Genomic DNA, 15564 nt, shown 5'->3' on the forward strand with positions numbered 1-15564 from the left:
TACTTCATTTAAATAGTTAAGACAGCGACCTGATACTCCTACTGTACTTCAGTGTCAAGGGGAGGAAGAGGAACATCATCATCATCATCATCATCCCCCCCCCCCCCTCAAGGGGGCGTCTAAAGGTCAAAATAAAATTTGTGCTGCACTCATCTCTATACTTTAATTGGTTTACAGTAAATATGAATTTCTCAGATACAGGTGGAGGGAGGAGGGACAGGTAAACAGAATAAGAGGGTGAGGAAGGGAAGGAGGAACAGATCAGTGTGACATGACAGACGTCTCACTCTGTCAACTTTTAAAAAGAAAAGAAAAGAAATTCACCTTCAGTTTCCTCCGGGCGTTGAACTTCTTCAGACACTCAACGGTTTCCTGTCTATGCATACAAGACGCCACGGTGGAGCGGTGCTGGGGGGGGAGGGGAGGAAGAGGAAAATCATCATCATCATCATCATCATCATCACGGTCAGGGTGGAGGTCAGCGTGGAGGGCTGGGTGGAGGTCAGGGGGGAGGTAACTGTGGATGTCAGGGTGGAGCTCAGTGTGGAGGTCAGTGTGGAGGCCAGTGTGGAGGTCAGTGTGGAGGGCAGGGGGGAGGTCAGTGTGGAGGGCAGGGGGGAGGTCAGTGTGGAGGGCAGGGGGGAGGTCAGTGTGGAGGGCAGGGGGGAGGTCAGTGTGGAGGTTAGGGTGGAGGGCAGGGTGGAGGGCAGTGTGGAGGTCAGGGCGGAGGTTAGGGTGGAGGTCAGTGTGGGGGTCAGGGTGGAGGTCAGCGTGGAGGTCAGCGTGGAGGTCAGGGGGGAGGTAACTGTGGATGTCAGGGTGGAGCTCAGTGTGGAGGTCAGTGTGGAGGGCAGGGGGGAGGTCAGTGTGGAGGTTAGGGTGGAGGGCAGGGTGGAGGTCAGGGCGGAGGGCAGTGTGGAGGTCAGGGTGGAGGGCAGGGTGGAGGGCAGTGTGGAGGTCAGGGTGGAGGGCAGGGTGGAGGTCAGGGTGGAGGTCAGTGAGGAGGTCAGGGTGGCGGTCAGGGTGGCGGTCAGGGTGGAGGTCCGGTGGAGGTCCACTCACAGAGATCCATGGATGCTTCAGAGCCTCTGCTGCTGTGATCCTCTTGGATGGATTGATGGTCAACATCTTGTTGATGAGATCTTTGGCCTCAGGGGTCACTGTGTCCCACTCAGGAGAAGGAAACTGACAGACACGGAGAGCAAGAAAAGGGTGAGTCACGTGACACAGCTGGAGGTCACGTGACACAGCTGGAGGTCGCGTGACACAGCTGGAGGTCATGACCTACATCATAAGCTCCAGCCTTGATCTGCTGATAGAGTCGATGTTGATCTTCATCCCAGAACGGAGGGTAACCAACCAGTAAGATGTAGAGGATGACACCTAGAGGACAGAAGAGGGAAGGACAGACTGAGAGGATGACACCCTGAGGGGACAGAGAGGACAGTGGGGACAGAGTGGACAGTGGGGACAGAGGGGACAGAGAGGAGAGTGGGGACAGAGAGGACAGTGGGGACAGTGGGGACAGAGAGGAGAGTGGGGACAGAGAGGACAGTGGGGACGGACAGAGAGGACAGTGGGGACAGAGTGGACAGTGGGGACAGAGAGGACAGTGGAGACAGTGGGGAGAGTGGAGACAGTGGGGACAGAGTGGACACTGGGGAAAGAGAGGACAGTGGAGACAGTGGGGACAGTGGAGACAGTGGAGACAGTGGGCACAGAGAGGGCAGTGGAGACAGTGGGGACAGAGAGGAGAGTGGGGACATTGAGGACAGTGAGGACAGAGAGGACAGTGGACTCTGACCACAGGCCCAGAGGTCCACAGCTTTTCCATACGGGTCTTTCCTCAGAACCTCTGGAGACAGATAACCTGGAGTTCCTGCAAACCCTGGAGACACAGAGACAGGAACCAGAGCTTCAGGTGGTCTGCAGTACTACAGTACTACAGTACTACAGTACTACAGTACTACAGTACTACTACTACAGTGTGGTGGGCCTCACCAAACCAGGCCTGCTGGTCCCCCTCCACCTCGATGGCCAGTCCAAAGTCGGCCAGTTTGACCGCGGCTCCTTTGGACTTGGAGGCCAGCAGCAGGTTCTCAGGCTGAGGAGACACACGTGGAGACATGCTAACATGCTAACGTGCTAAATGTTCAACAACCGCTGACGTTTATTTGTTAGGGTCACCTTCAGGTCACGGTGGACCACGCCCATCTGATGACAGTGAAGCACCGCCTCCAGGATCTGCTGAATACAGTGACTGTGTGGAGACAGAGGACAGAGGACAGAGGACAGAGGACAGAGGACAGGGTTTAGAAGCTGGACCTCAGTCCTCTGTCCCAGCGGTGACGGTGGACGTGGCGTCCCCACCTGGCGTCGGCTTCGCTGTAATACTCTCTGGCTACGATGTCTTCAAACAGCTCTCCACCAGTGACCCTGAGACAGGAAGTGACATCATTGAGACGCTGCTTCGACCGGGACTAAAACAGTAGAAGAAGCAACGATACAGGAAGTTCACAACACAAAGGAGTGAAACGAACAGACGGTCGAGTCACGAACCAAAGAACAAACAGAAAAGAGGAAGTGAACGATGTCACCACGGAACCAAAGAACAAAGAACTTCATGACACCTGTGACATCACGTGACATCACAGGACTCACAGGTCAAAGATGAGGTAATGATGAGCCTCCTCTGAGATGCTGTCATGAAGCCGAACTGAAAGAAATAAAGAAGACTTTATTCAACACCTTTCTAGCGTTAGCTGCTCAGCCAACAGGGGGCGCTAGGCTACAACATGCTACCGCGTCGTCTCACTGGGCTTTTACTGGGCAACAGACCAACCACTGTTCAGACGTCAACGCAGACGTCAACGCAGACGTCAAAGACCCGACGCACAAAAACAACAAACAAAGAATTGATCTGAAAAATAAAACGAAACCAAGTTCAAAAAAGTTCAAAGTTGGCTGAAAATATAAGAAACAGAAACTTAGTTCAACAGATCAGGGAAATCTGTGTGTGTGTGTGTGTTTATATGAAACTGTAGAAATGGACACGTGCACGCTCTTTCACACACGTGCACTCTCTCTCTCTCTCTCTCTCTCTCTCACACACACTCTCCTCCTCCCACTCCTGAACTGTGTGGGTGAAAACCTGATTATTTCTCTCCACACAGGTACGAGAGACTGTTGATGTGAGGGTCTACACAAGTGTGTGTGTGTGTGTGTGTTGCTAGGCAACAGTGTCCTTAGGTGAATACAACAAAACCCTCTCTCTCTCTCTCGCCCTCTCTCCTCCCACACACACTCAGTGGAGTTACATAACTCTGGTTCTGGTTCTGTAGAACATCACCTGCCCACACTGAGCCTGAGGGCCACGCTCACTGCTGATTGGTCCACTGGTTGACACCTGACAGACATGGTCATGACATCATCATACTCATCATATCGTAACTGGAGTACTAACTAGTAACTTCTGTTAACTTTACCTGAGCTCAGATGAAAAACTCCATTGTTATATACAGTCCATGGGGGGGCGCTATTGTCCAGACTGTGATGTGCGCTGACATCATGGACATAAATGATCTATGTTTTCAACAGGAGGAGCGTGGTCCCCTGACACGGCCCGATGTTCCCGCCTGTGTCTAAAGTCAGCCCACAGTACAGTGCTGCCCCCTATGGACCAGGTGGGTGTACTGATTAAAGAGTCGTGAACTTACCGATGTTGGGGTGTTTCAGTAAACGACAGATCCGAGCTTCACGGTCCAACTTCTGATGATCTGACGACAAAAACACGGTCACTGGTTACACTGTTGATGACACTGGGTAGTCTCTCTCTCTCTCTCTCTCTCTCTCACACACACACACACACACACACATTCATACCTAGAAAAAGCCATATTCAAGCCATAACCTGTGCCACGGTCCCAGGTTGATCACCCTTGTTGACGTCAGATGTACTGGAGATTTAACCAGAATAGGACGCTGCCCACGTCATAGGATGGAGACAAAGCCACTTGACAAGGCAGTACCCCTTAAATCCACTAGGGCGCAGTATATGTCCCTTTTAATTGATTTTCAGAAATATACAGTTCATGTCAGAAACTCTTGACTCTGCGCTGCCCTCTGGAGGAAGTTACATCCCGTTTAAATGTGTGTTTTTATCCTGTGTCCGAACAGTTCAGGTTCAATGTTAGCATTGTTAGCTAATGTTAGCCCGACAGTCCTGGTTCAGACCCACAGTGGACCTGGTCCACAGGAGACCAGATGACAAAGTCTTCTACAGTCGTCTGTGGAACCTTAACTGTTAGCTTAATGCTAGCCCAAATAAAGTTCAATGACATTAGCATTTCTGCCTTAACACACACACACACACACACACACACACACACACGCAGTGTTAACTTTACAGAGTGTTGCTAGGCAACTGACGGAATTCAAAACCAGAATAAAGAAAATTCAACAGAAAAAAAAAAGCAGAATTCACTTGGACCGTGTTCGTCCTCCCGCCCTCGTCAGGAGCAGCTCGGCGCCAACGACTCCAAACTAAAGTTAATTATCTGCCTGGTGACTCAGAAATAACCTGTTGACCAATCAGCTGTCGGTCACCTACCCCCCCCCCCCCCCCCCCCCCCCAGGCTTCCTTCAGGTCCTCACCTCGGGCCGACAGTTTCTTGGTGTTGATGATCTTGGCAGCGTACTCCTGACCAGACAGCACCTTCACGCAGCGCCGCACCACAGAGAAGGCTCCCCTGGAAACAAGCAGCAGGAGGAACCATGTGACTACACATGGTCACATGACTGCAGACCCCAGGGTCCCGCCTATTACTGTTACACTGTGGCGCTAATGCTTCATAACTACCAATGCTAACTCGTTAACCAGGTTAAGGCCCAGGCTGCTGCTGGTCCATCAACACCACTGTTAATAAGAATGATAATGTTGTCGAGCTTGGAGCCGTAACTGACAACAACCAAGGCTGTCAGTCTGTCAGTCTGGTCAGTCTGTCTGTCTAGTCAGTCTGTCTGTCTGTCAGTCTGTCAGGCTGGTCAGTCTGTCAGTCTATCAGTGTGGTCAGTCTGTCAGTCTGTCAGTCTGGTCAGTCTGTCTGTCTAGTCAGTCTGTCTGTCTGTCAGTCTGTCAGTCTGGTCAGTCTGTCAGTCTATCGGTGTGGTCAGTCTGTCAGTCTGGTCAGTCTGTCTGTCTAGTCAGTCTGTCTGGCTGTCAGTCTATCAGTCTGGTCAGTCTGTCAGTCTATCAGTGTGGTCTGTCTGTCCGTCTGGTCTGTTTGGTCTGTCTGTCAGTCTGTCAGTCTGTCATCTGGTCAGTCTGTCAGTCTGTCCGTGTGGTCAGTCTGTCAGTCTGGTCAGTCTGTCAGACTATCAGTGTGGTCAGTCTGTCAGTCTGGTCTGTTTGGTCTGTCTGTCAGTCTGTCAGTCTGTCAGTCTGTCCTCTGGTCAGTCTGTCCTCTGGTCAGTCTGTCAGTCTGTCAGTCTATCAGTCTATCAGTGTGGTCAGTCTGTCAGTCTGGTCTGTTTGGTCTGTCTGTCAGTCTGTCAGTCTGTCAGTCTGGTCAGTCTGTCAGGCTATCAGTGTGGTCAGTCTGTCAGTCTGTCAGTCTGGTCAGTCTGTCAGGCTATCAGTGTGGTCAGTCTGTCAGTCTGGTCAGTCTGTCAGTCTATCCGGGTGGTCAGTCTGTCAGTCTGTCAGTCTGGTCAGTCTGTCAGGCTATCAGTGTGGTCAGTCTGTCAGTCTGTCAGTCTGGTCAGTCTGTCAGGCTATCAGTGTGGTCAGTCTGTCAGTCTGTCAGTCTGTCAGTCTGGTCAGTCTGTCAGTCTGGTCAGTCTATCAGTCTGGTCAGTCTGTGTGTTCTGTGATGATGTCATAAACAGTTCTGTGACAGTAGAACTGTTTGTAATAAAACCTGTTTCTTCTTCTTCTTCTGCTGCTGCTGCTGCTCTTCCTCCCACCATCACATTATGTAAGAGCCTCCACTGTGTGTGTGTGTGTGTGTGTGTGTGTGTGTGTGGGAGGAGAGTGGGAGGGGTCAGAAAGGTCTGCACTTCTATCTTTTCCTTTAAAGAAAAAAAAACGGTTGTTCCACATTAACAACGTTCACCACAACCATGGGTGTAAACACACACACACACACACACACACACACACACACACACACACACACACACAGGTTTAATGAATTATTATATTGTGTATATTGATGTTTAGAGATGAAAAATATTCACCTGTTTTTCAAGATTAGAAAATAAATATTAAAAATATTTTACAGAAAAGTAACAAAAAGAGAAAAATACATTTTAAAAGAATGATTAAAAACTGGACAGAAAAGAACGTGATGAAGATGATGAAGATGATGATGAAGATGATGAAGATACTGCTAATACACACACACACTTGACCAACTTCTGCTTCAACATTATTGAAGAAAATGACAGAAACAGAGAAGTGAGAAGAAGATGATGATGATGATGATGATGATGAAGATGAAGAAGATGATGAAGATGAAGAAGATGATGATGAAGATGATGACACTCACTTGCCCAACTCTTCATACAGCTGATACTCCTCTGTGAAGCGGGTGCAGATGACTGTTGCCATTGTGACCGGACGGTGGGGTTGAAGGTCAAAGGTCTCCCCGTCAGTGAAGATGAAGATGAAGAGGATGAAGGCCAAGAGTTAGAGTCTCGTCAGTCGGAGCTGAAGGAGTAGAGAAGAGAGACAGAAACCAGGAGGAAAACAAGGGAGAAGAAGAGGAAGAGGAGGATGGAGAGAAAGATCTGTGGTTCTGGATGGAGGAAGAGGAGGAAGAGGAGGAAGAGGAGGAGAAGATGGAGGGATGATGGAGAGAGCAGCTTCTCTCTGTTTCTGATCTGAGAGACTGAGCGACGCTTTCAGACGCTCTGCCTGTCCGCCCACTCTCTTCCACCCAGCCAATCACAGAGCAGGACACACACACACACATACACACACGCACCCACACACACACACACACACACAGGCAGGTTGTAATGGTAACTGCATCCTCGGTCTGAACTGAAAAGTACAACTGCAAACACTGCCAGATACAGATGAATATTAACAAGTAAAAACTGCATTCTGGCAGTACCAGCCAGTACCAGAACCAGAACCAGAACCAGAACCAGAACCAGAACCAGAACCAGAACTGACATCAGTCAGACAGACAGAACTTCATGAATCCCCCAGGAGTTTCCTTCAGGAAATGAGGGCTCCGACAGCAGCAAGAAACACAGAAGAAAAACATGACAACGACCACGACCACGACCACGACCACGACCACGACCACGACCACGACAACGACCACGACCACGACAACGACCACGACCACAACAACGACAACGACCACGACCCAGTGGAGTGACTGTAACAGAACGTTGTTGTTGTTGTATGAATAACTAGAACCTTGTGACCACCACAGTCTCTCTGTGGGTCAGGGTACACGGAGCGATGGTTCTGACTGTTGACCAGAGTCTGGGTCACATGGTGTTGGTACCAGTGAATTATTAACTTGGCCTGGTTTGACACCTGTTCCTGTTTGGATCAACACACACACAGTCTGGAACCAACCCCGAGCCCAGAGCAAACACTGAGGCTGACAGTCAACCAGTAAACAGTACCAGTACCAGTACCAGTGCCAGTACCAGTACCAGTACTTGTACCAATCCCTTTTTACGACTGATCTCGATGAGACTCCAGACGATCAGATTACGATCAAAATATTTCTTTTTTATAAAAACAAAACGACAGGAAACGAAAGTAAAAGTCGTGAGCTTCATTTGGTCTGTGTTCCTGTAAGAGTGGGTGAGGTTCACAGACCAGGTCAGTGGGTGAGGTTCACAGACCAGGTCAGTGGGTGAGGTTCACAGACCAGGTCAGTGGGTGAGGTTCACAGACCAGGTCAGTGGGTGAGGTTCACAGACCAGGTCAGTGGGTGAGGTTCACAGACCAGGTCAGTGGGTGAGGTTCACAGACCAGGTCAGTGGGTGAGGTTCACAGACCAGGTCAGTGGGTGAGGTTCACAGACCAGGTCAGTGGGTGAGGTTCACAGACCAGGTCAGTGGATCTGGTCACAGTTTGACTGGAGGTTAAAATAATCCAACAAATAAACAGAGTGACTGAGTTCAACTCTACCTCTCTCTACCTCTCTCTCTCTCGACCAGTGTCTTACTTCAGACTCCGCCCCCTGCTGCTGGAGTGAACTGATGGGGGGGGGGCGCTGCTCTGTCTTCTATTTTTACTTTTCCTCTCCTGGGGGGCGGGGGGGGTGATGGGGGGCTACTTCACTCTGTCACTCATCTTTTCCGCTTGGTTTCCTCTTTTCCAGCTGTCTCCTCCTCTCTCCTCTGCTCCCCCACCTCCTCCATCTCCCGGGGGTGGGGGGTGGGGGGGCAGCAGGGCTGATGGGGCAGCAGAGGACACTCGGACACTGCTCTGTCTGCAGGAGGAAACAAACAAACTTTTATACCAAACAGCTTGGTCTGGTGCTGTGGTCTCTGTGCCCCCTCTGGTGGTACATTAGTGAATTACACCAACAGTGCAGCCCAGATATGAGTTCGTTTATTATTTATTACCAGGACAGTAGTAAAGTCAGAGTTTACAGGAACCTAGGTCAGTGTCCAGTACAGGGTCCAGTCTGTCCTCAGTCAACGGTCCAGACATTTCAGATACAGAGTGACCCAGCGGTGCAGAGTCGGACCATGAACCCTATACAGGAAGTCAACCTGCTGACGAGTCAAGACTGGGCCCACAGGGTTCTTCATCGGCTTCATCTGGAGGTTCCTGCTCTGGTACTTCAGGGCTAAGGAACAGTTCTAAGTGTTGTGGACTCAGATTCCGTGTCTCTGCGATGAGTCGTTTAACACCGACCATCCACTGACTGACCTCAGTCACATGATCCACCATCAGAGATCGATGGATCTCGTCAGCAGCGTCCCAGCGTCCAGACTTCAGCTCTGAGGGACAGACAGACGGTCAGGGCCGAGAGAGACACAAAGGTGTGGACACTGACCAGACGGGACGTTACCTTCAGCTAATGTGTCCATGCGTCTCTGGACAGGAAGACTGAGACGACCTGACGTCCAGCTGTCCTCCAGGAGGCGGAGCCTCTTCTCAACATCGTTACAAATCTGACCCTGCAGACGAACCAAACATCAGAAGGTTCAGTTTTAGTCTTAACACTGATGAAGATGAAGATGATGAAGGTGATGAAGGTGTAAACCTACCTTCACTGTCTGTCTGCAGGACATCAAGGCGCTCTTCATCACAGACATCACAGCCTCCATCTCAGGCGTCCTCTCTGATTGGCTTCTGTCTGCCTCCTTCTGGCTTCTGATTGGCCCTGCAGGTGGAGGGGGTGTGGCCATGAAGCCAGGAGGCTGTTGAACTGTTTTCAGTTCAGGGGCAGAACAACAACGACAACATCAACATCAACAACATCAACCACAACAAAAACAACAACAACAACAGCCACGCCAACAACAACAACGAAAAAAACAAAAACAACATCAACAACACCACCCACAACAACAACAACAATGACAACATCAACAATGACAACAACAACAACGACGACCACAACAACAACAACGAAAAAAACAAAAACAACATCAACAACATCAACCACAACAAAAACAACAAAAACAACAACGACAACATCAACGACGACATCAACAACAATGACGGCAACAACAACAACATCAACAACAACAACAACAACATCAACAACAACAACAACGACAACATCAACGACGACGACAACAACATCAACAACAACAACAACATCAACAACAACAACGACAACATCAACAATGACAACAACAACAACAACATCAACATCACAACATCAACGACGACAACAACAACAACATCAACATCAACAACAACAACGACGACAACATCAACAACGACAACAACAACAACATCAACAACAACAACAACAACAACAACAACAAATGATCGAAGACAATGACAGAAAACGATGCTCTGTTTACTTTACCTGGATGAACAGGGGGTGTGGCTACAGCGCACGGGGGCGGGGCCAGAGGGTTGGATGGCACAGACACAGGGGGTGGAGCTCCTGCATCACAAAAACAATCAACTTGTCTCAGTCAGACCAGTTGGACAGACATGGACACAGTCAGACCAGGTGTAAACCAGGTGTGGACCAGATGGTACATGTCTCTCACCTGAGACAGGTGGCGCTGCTCTTTTGTTCAGAAGTGTCCTCTGAGGTGTCCTTGACATCTGCAGACCATAGGAGAACTGGGGAGGGTCGTTCCAGCCCCTCTCCTGGTTTCCTAAAAACCAGAGGCAGTAAGAACATCGTCATCCCTGGTAGTTTCCTGGTTGAGTCCAGTTAACGACCACACTGGTCAGTCGGTCAACTCAACTAGAGATCACACTCTGAACCAACCACCAGAACACGTCCTGGTCTCAGTGTCAGAAGTCACAGAATAATGAGTGACACAACTGTGTTTTCACCAGGTTACCAGGTGACTGTGACACTGGACTAGTGAACGTCATCTGGTTCATCACATGCTGCTGTGACACGTATTGACAACAGAAACGTAAACACAACATACATACATCCTTACGTTTGTTATAAGTTAATTAACAAATTTAATTTACCATCTGTAGAATCAACGTTATTATTATTTCAATATAATATTTAGAGTTTACATTAAGGCCTTAGACAAAATTCAATTTCCGTTTTTTAATGTTCAAAGAATTCAGTTGCTCGTCGCTGTGAGTCGAGATGATGTGAACTATCAGGACAAAAACAGAAGCCGGTGGTTGTTTAATGTTTAAAACAAGCAAGACAAGTGGTTTGGATTAACACGCAGCTGGTTAAAGACCAGCAACAGAATTCAAACTCACCTGGTTTGACGTACATGTCCTCCATATTCGACTGCAGCTGTTTTTAGCTTCTAGCTTCTTCGTAGCCTCACTGGTCCAATGAGCTAACGGCTAACGGCTAACCCGAGGTGTAGACGGTGCAAACAGGAGGATTAAATAACACTCATTTATAAAACATAAACTTTCAGGAAACGGTTGACGGTTGAAAACACGGGGAATAATGTAGTGTTTAAGGTAATCCACATCCGCATCAAGTGAATGACTCAAAACGAGTCTAATTCCGGTTTATTTCAAAATAAACGAAGGCTTCGTTTGTTGACGAAAGAACAGCGATAAACGCCTGACGTCACTCCTCCGTCATGTACAGTCACTCAGTCAGTCTGTCGAACTACACTGACGACTTAAAGTCTCTATCCACAACATTATACCCGTCTGTTGCATGTTATCGATGTAGCCTAGCCACTGTAGGCTAGCCACTGTAGCCGTGAAAAAATGTCTGTCGCGGGTCATCGGCAGAGGTTGGACCACAGACCAGATTATAACTCCGGCTTTTACATTGACTCTCACTTCCTGTAATGTTCTCTGCTGTCCTCTAGCTTTATTTATTCCTCCAACAAAACGTTTCCGGGACACGTGTCACACGTTTCCATGACGTCATTCGGTAGTCGCTGGGCGATGTTGGTTAAAACAAGTCAAAAAGTCAATCAGTGAACCTTGGTTTTAACTCCTCTTAACTACTGAACTAAGTCAGTATAGTAGTCACAAGTTCGATGTAGGACATGAAGTGAGGCTTTTGGGGTTTGGACTGTATGGATCAGGGGTCTCAATCCCTGGTCCGTGGACCAGTGCCTGTCCATAGGTAGTTTGGTACCGGGCCACAGTGGGACACAGTGAAAAAATGTACTTTTCCATTTTTACTTTTTTACTTCATTCAAAGAAAATCCAGTCGTATCCATTTACTTTCTTTATTTAAAAAAATCTCTGGGAATATTTTAAAATAAAAGTAATTCAGACTCTGATACAAACAGAATGGAGTCTAAAAGATGTTTTATTTTGAAAATATAATGATCAGTACCTTGGTACCAGTCTGTAGTAACAGCTGGTACTGACCAGTCGTTGGAACTCAGTCACACAGATATACAACAGTCACAATCTGTGCCATTGAGGTATACCAATATATATATATATATATGTATATGTATATATATATATATATATACATATACATATATATATATAGTATTATATATATAATACAATATATATAGTATGTGTAATATATATTTATATATATTACATATATAAATGGAGGTCTAGGCGGAGAATAGAGAATCCCTCTCCAGCAGGGGGCCCTCATGTGTCAGGAGAGTGAGACAGAGAGTCAGAGAGGGAGGAGGTGAGTCCTGACGTCAACGGGAGGAGGAGGAGAGAGGAGGAGGAAAACGGCATCCTTCACCAGAGCAGGAGAGAGAGGGAGAGAGAGAACGAGGGAGAGAGAGAAGGACGGATCAAAGGAGAGAGAAGGACAAGGAGGAAAAAAGAGGAGGAAGACGACTCTGATGGTGTCCAAGGACAGAGGGGCGAGAGACATTTGGAAACACAGCGGGCTGAGAGAGAGAGAGGTTCAACGTCTGGTCTTTGGGCCTGTGTCCCCGTTCATGTGTCACAGTGTGTATATGTGTGTGTCTGGGTGATCAGCTGAGTGGAACACACGCACACACACAGGCTGGAGGGCGGAGTCATGATGGGGAAGGATTACATGTTGGCCATCATCATAGTCAACTATGACGGTAGGACACACACACACACACACATACACAATCTGTGCATTACAGGGGGACCAGAGTTTTCCCACAGGTCCGTGAGGACACGGTCAAGGACCTGCAGGTAGAGGACAGAGGACAGGTTCACCTGACGGGAGGGGCGGAGGATAGAGTGAGGAGACCTGGTACCGGTGTCCGTGGACGGTCCTCAGTGGTCCAGAGCAGCAGCCCATGTCTCTGTGGGCTTGTTAATAATTCAGCAGCTCTCTGTTTCTTCTCCTCCACTTCCTGTGGGCTTGTTCAGCACTTTGTTTCCTGCTCATCCTTTTTTTGTCCTCTGTGAAAAAGTCAATAGTGATACTGATACCACTACTGCATATCTGTATCCTCCTCCTCCTCTGTGCCCTGATCAGTGTCTGATCGGCTGCACCAATCAGATGCTGTGAAACCCGTAGACACAGAAACTCAGACACGGACCATCTCTGTGTCCACAGACAACATCTGGAGCGACCAGAACCTGCTGCTGGACTCGGACCTTCCCTCAGGCTGGAGAACGATCAAAGACTCCACAGGAACCTACTATTGGCACGTTCCCACGGGGGCCACACAGTGGCACCGTCCCAGCCTCACAGGGACACAACAGACATGTGACGCTAAGGTCAGCAGGAGAGTACGCCCCCACAGACCCCCCCACACAGACACACAGGGGGTGAAAATATATCACAGTTTTAGTAACAACTCAGTGGCTCACCTTTTTTAATGGTGATACAATTCCCTGACATACCACTAGAGGGAGCCCACAATAAATTTATGTGGTCATAAAAATAAAATCTACTTATTGCAGAATTTCAAAACAAGCAGAAAAGTAGAGGATATTTTCAACAGCGGCACTGGACGAAACTCTATCTTGTTGCACGTTAGCCTGATTTAACCAGGTTAGCATGATTTAGCTACGTTAGCCTGGTTTAGCCACGTTAGCCTGATTTAACCACGTTAGCATGATTTAGCTACGTTAGCCTAATTTAACCACGTTAGCATGATTTAGCTACGTTAGCTCTGCTAAATATCTGACTTTGATTGTGATCGTGTCTCAGCAGGAGGACGGTCAACAGTCGGATGTCAACAGGCCGATGGAGAGAAAAACTGACAACAGGTCCGACTGGTGTCCACGTCATCGCCACGTCTCGAGGACCTCCAACCACGGTTTTACTCAGTCTTTTATGTCTTCGTCCTCTCAGGTCCTCATGGCTTGAAGATCATCTGAGCAACCACGACCCCGAGTCCAAGGTACGGTACCACCAGCACCACCTGTTGTCTAGTCTGCTGTACTGCAGTCTGTAAGTCTGGTCTTGACCGGGGTTCGTAGACCAGTCTACAAGGTCAAGGTCAGGAGGTCGTTTGTTTTGATCTGGTTCACATCAGGTGGAACTGTTCCGTGACTGTCAGTGCAGTGACCGCATGATTCTGGTCCTAATCTGCTCTAATCCACCTCCACGCTTTAATCTGACCCCCCCTCACTCCCCTCCCCCCAGTGTTTTGCCGTGCGGTCTCTGGGCTGGCTGCAGGTGGAGGAGGACGACCTGTCTCCTGGACGCAGCAGCCTGGCGGTCAGTAACGTCATCCAGCAGCTGACCCAGTGCAGCAGCCCCGAGCAGAGGGAGCGTCAGGGAGCCTGGGGGGAGGTGAGTGGTTCAAGTCCCGGCCGACATCAGAGCGGAACAGTGGGACTCCTTTGATCCTGGTCTGTCTGTGCAGGGACGGGAGATGATGCTGGTCCTGAAGAGAGACGCTCTGACACTGCTGGATCCTCTAGACCACACCCCCCTTCACTGTCAGCCAATCATAAATATCCGTGTGTGGGGGGTGGGCTGCAACAACGGCAGGTCAGTCAGTCCAGACCCGGTCTGTAGGTCTGGGATTTTGAACCGATTTAATCTAAGATGCGTCTCTCTGTGTCTCTTTACCCCCTCACCCCCTGACCCCCTGACCTCCTGACCTCCTGACCCCCTCACCTGAGCAGGGACAGGTACACACACACACACACACTACATTTTTTTTGAGCCAGTGGGGCAGTGGGTCAGTTTCTGGTCCTGTGGCAAATGTCCCCGTGTGATGCGTTCAGGGACTTTGCCTTCGTGGCCGGGGACAAGGACAGCTGTATGCTGAAGTGTCACGTGTTCCGCTGCGACGCTCCCGCCAAAGCCATCGCCAGCGCCCTGCACGACATGTGCTCCAAGGTGGGTCCGCTGTGACCAGCGCCGGCGGTGGGTGTGTGTGGGTGCAGCTAACTCTGGACCATGTGACCATGTGACCATGTGACCATGTGACCATGTGACCATGTGACCTGCCATGTGTGCAGATGATGTCAGAGAAGGTGCTGATGAGACCTTCACGTTCACTGACCATGGAGAGCATCTCACCTGAGGACCTGCCCAGACAAGGTGAGCGTCTGTGCCCTGCTGTGATTGGCTGTTCCCCTGTCACTGACTGTGGTCCTGAAGTCTCTGGTTGTGTCTCAGTGGAGTTCCTGGAGGCCATGCAGCAGCAGGTCCAGAAGTTTGAGGTCCAGTACGTCGGTAACCTGCCGGTGTCCAGAGCCATGGGTAAGACCACGTTTAGACGGGGGTCTCCCTGCTCCTCAACACAGCTGTGGCTGTAGTCTCAGTGGGGGGGGGTCTCCACAGCAGTGGTCTGCAGGTTGTCATCTGTGTTTCAGGTATGGAGGTGTTGAACCGAGCCATCGAGAGCATCATGAACTCCACAGACAGAGACGACTGGGAGCCCATCGTGATCCACGTCACTGACAACATCCTGTCCCTGTGGCGAGGAGAGGTAACCACGTCACACACACACACACACACACACACCCCGCTGACCCCCCAGCCCTCACCCAGACAGGGGGGGGGGGAGCCACTC

General features: G+C 49.5%; 3 protein-coding genes across 5 annotated transcripts in view; 1 reads left to right on the forward strand and 2 right to left on the reverse strand.

Moving 5' to 3' along the window:
- Positions 1–7674, reverse strand: part of LOC103395616 (calcium/calmodulin-dependent protein kinase type II subunit alpha) — an 11292-nt gene extending 3618 nt beyond the window's left edge. The window contains exons 1-11 of one of the 3 annotated variants that reach the window (XM_008333374.3): positions 6549–7674; positions 4654–4748; positions 3717–3776; positions 2662–2716; positions 2371–2436; positions 2188–2260; positions 2002–2104; positions 1805–1888; positions 1289–1383; positions 1063–1185; positions 325–408 (exon numbers count right to left, since the gene is read on the reverse strand). In XM_008333374.3, coding sequence (XP_008331596.1) covers positions 325–408; positions 1063–1185; positions 1289–1383; positions 1805–1888; positions 2002–2104; positions 2188–2260; positions 2371–2436; positions 2662–2716; positions 3717–3776; positions 4654–4748; positions 6549–6610 — 900 coding nt within the window. In that variant the 5' untranslated portion in view covers positions 6611–7674. Of the gene's footprint in view, positions 1–324; positions 409–1062; positions 1186–1288; positions 1384–1804; positions 1889–2001; positions 2105–2187; positions 2261–2370; positions 2437–2630; positions 2717–3716; positions 3777–4653; positions 4749–5918; positions 6501–6548 lie in introns of those variants that run through there. The other 2 variants (XM_025065891.1, XM_025065892.1) reach the window with 2 other exon arrangements.
- An 896-nt stretch (positions 7675–8570) lies between these two features.
- Positions 8571–11295, reverse strand: sra1 (steroid receptor RNA activator 1). Its single transcript, XM_008333376.3, has 6 exons — positions 10907–11295; positions 10216–10326; positions 10026–10106; positions 9253–9413; positions 9054–9162; positions 8571–8982 (listed from the first exon to the last, which is right to left on the reverse strand). The coding sequence occupies exons 1-6, from the start codon at positions 10929–10931 to the stop codon at positions 8747–8749; spliced, it is 723 nt and encodes a 240-aa protein (XP_008331598.1). The 5' UTR covers positions 10932–11295; the 3' UTR covers positions 8571–8746.
- A 903-nt stretch (positions 11296–12198) lies between these two features.
- Positions 12199–15564, forward strand: part of apbb3 (amyloid beta (A4) precursor protein-binding, family B, member 3) — a gene marked incomplete at its 3' end in the record, with an annotated part of 3930 nt that continues 564 nt past the window's right edge. Inside the window, exons 1-10 of the mRNA XM_017041504.2 lie at positions 12199–12675; positions 13143–13306; positions 13746–13801; positions 13887–13935; positions 14181–14330; positions 14404–14531; positions 14669–14674; positions 14771–14885; positions 15008–15251; positions 15365–15480. Of these exons, the coding sequence (XP_016896993.1) occupies positions 12627–12675; positions 13143–13306; positions 13746–13801; positions 13887–13935; positions 14181–14330; positions 14404–14531; positions 14669–14674; positions 14771–14885; positions 15008–15251; positions 15365–15480 (1077 nt within the window). The remainder of the gene's footprint in view (positions 12676–13142; positions 13307–13745; positions 13802–13886; positions 13936–14180; positions 14331–14403; positions 14532–14668; positions 14675–14770; positions 14886–15007; positions 15252–15364; positions 15481–15564) is intronic.

The sequence above is a fragment of the Cynoglossus semilaevis genome, chromosome 19 (genome assembly GCF_000523025.1).
Source record: "Cynoglossus semilaevis isolate Cse_v1.0 chromosome 19, Cse_v1.0, whole genome shotgun sequence".
In the NCBI taxonomy this organism is placed as follows: domain Eukaryota; kingdom Metazoa; phylum Chordata; class Actinopteri; order Pleuronectiformes; family Cynoglossidae; genus Cynoglossus; species Cynoglossus semilaevis.

Excerpts from the sequence above, each read along its gene's own strand:
- sra1 (XM_008333376.3), bottom strand. The coding sequence starts at position 10,931 with ATGGAGGACATGTACGTCAAACCAG. Across the intron at positions 10,327-10,906 it reads GGACATGTACGTCAAACCAG|GAAACCAGGAGAGGGGCTGG; the intron begins GTGAGTTTGAAT and ends TCTGGTTTTTAG. Across the intron at positions 9,163-9,252 it reads CCTGCAGACAGACAGTGAAG|GGTCAGATTTGTAACGATGT; the intron begins GTAGGTTTACAC and ends GTTCGTCTGCAG.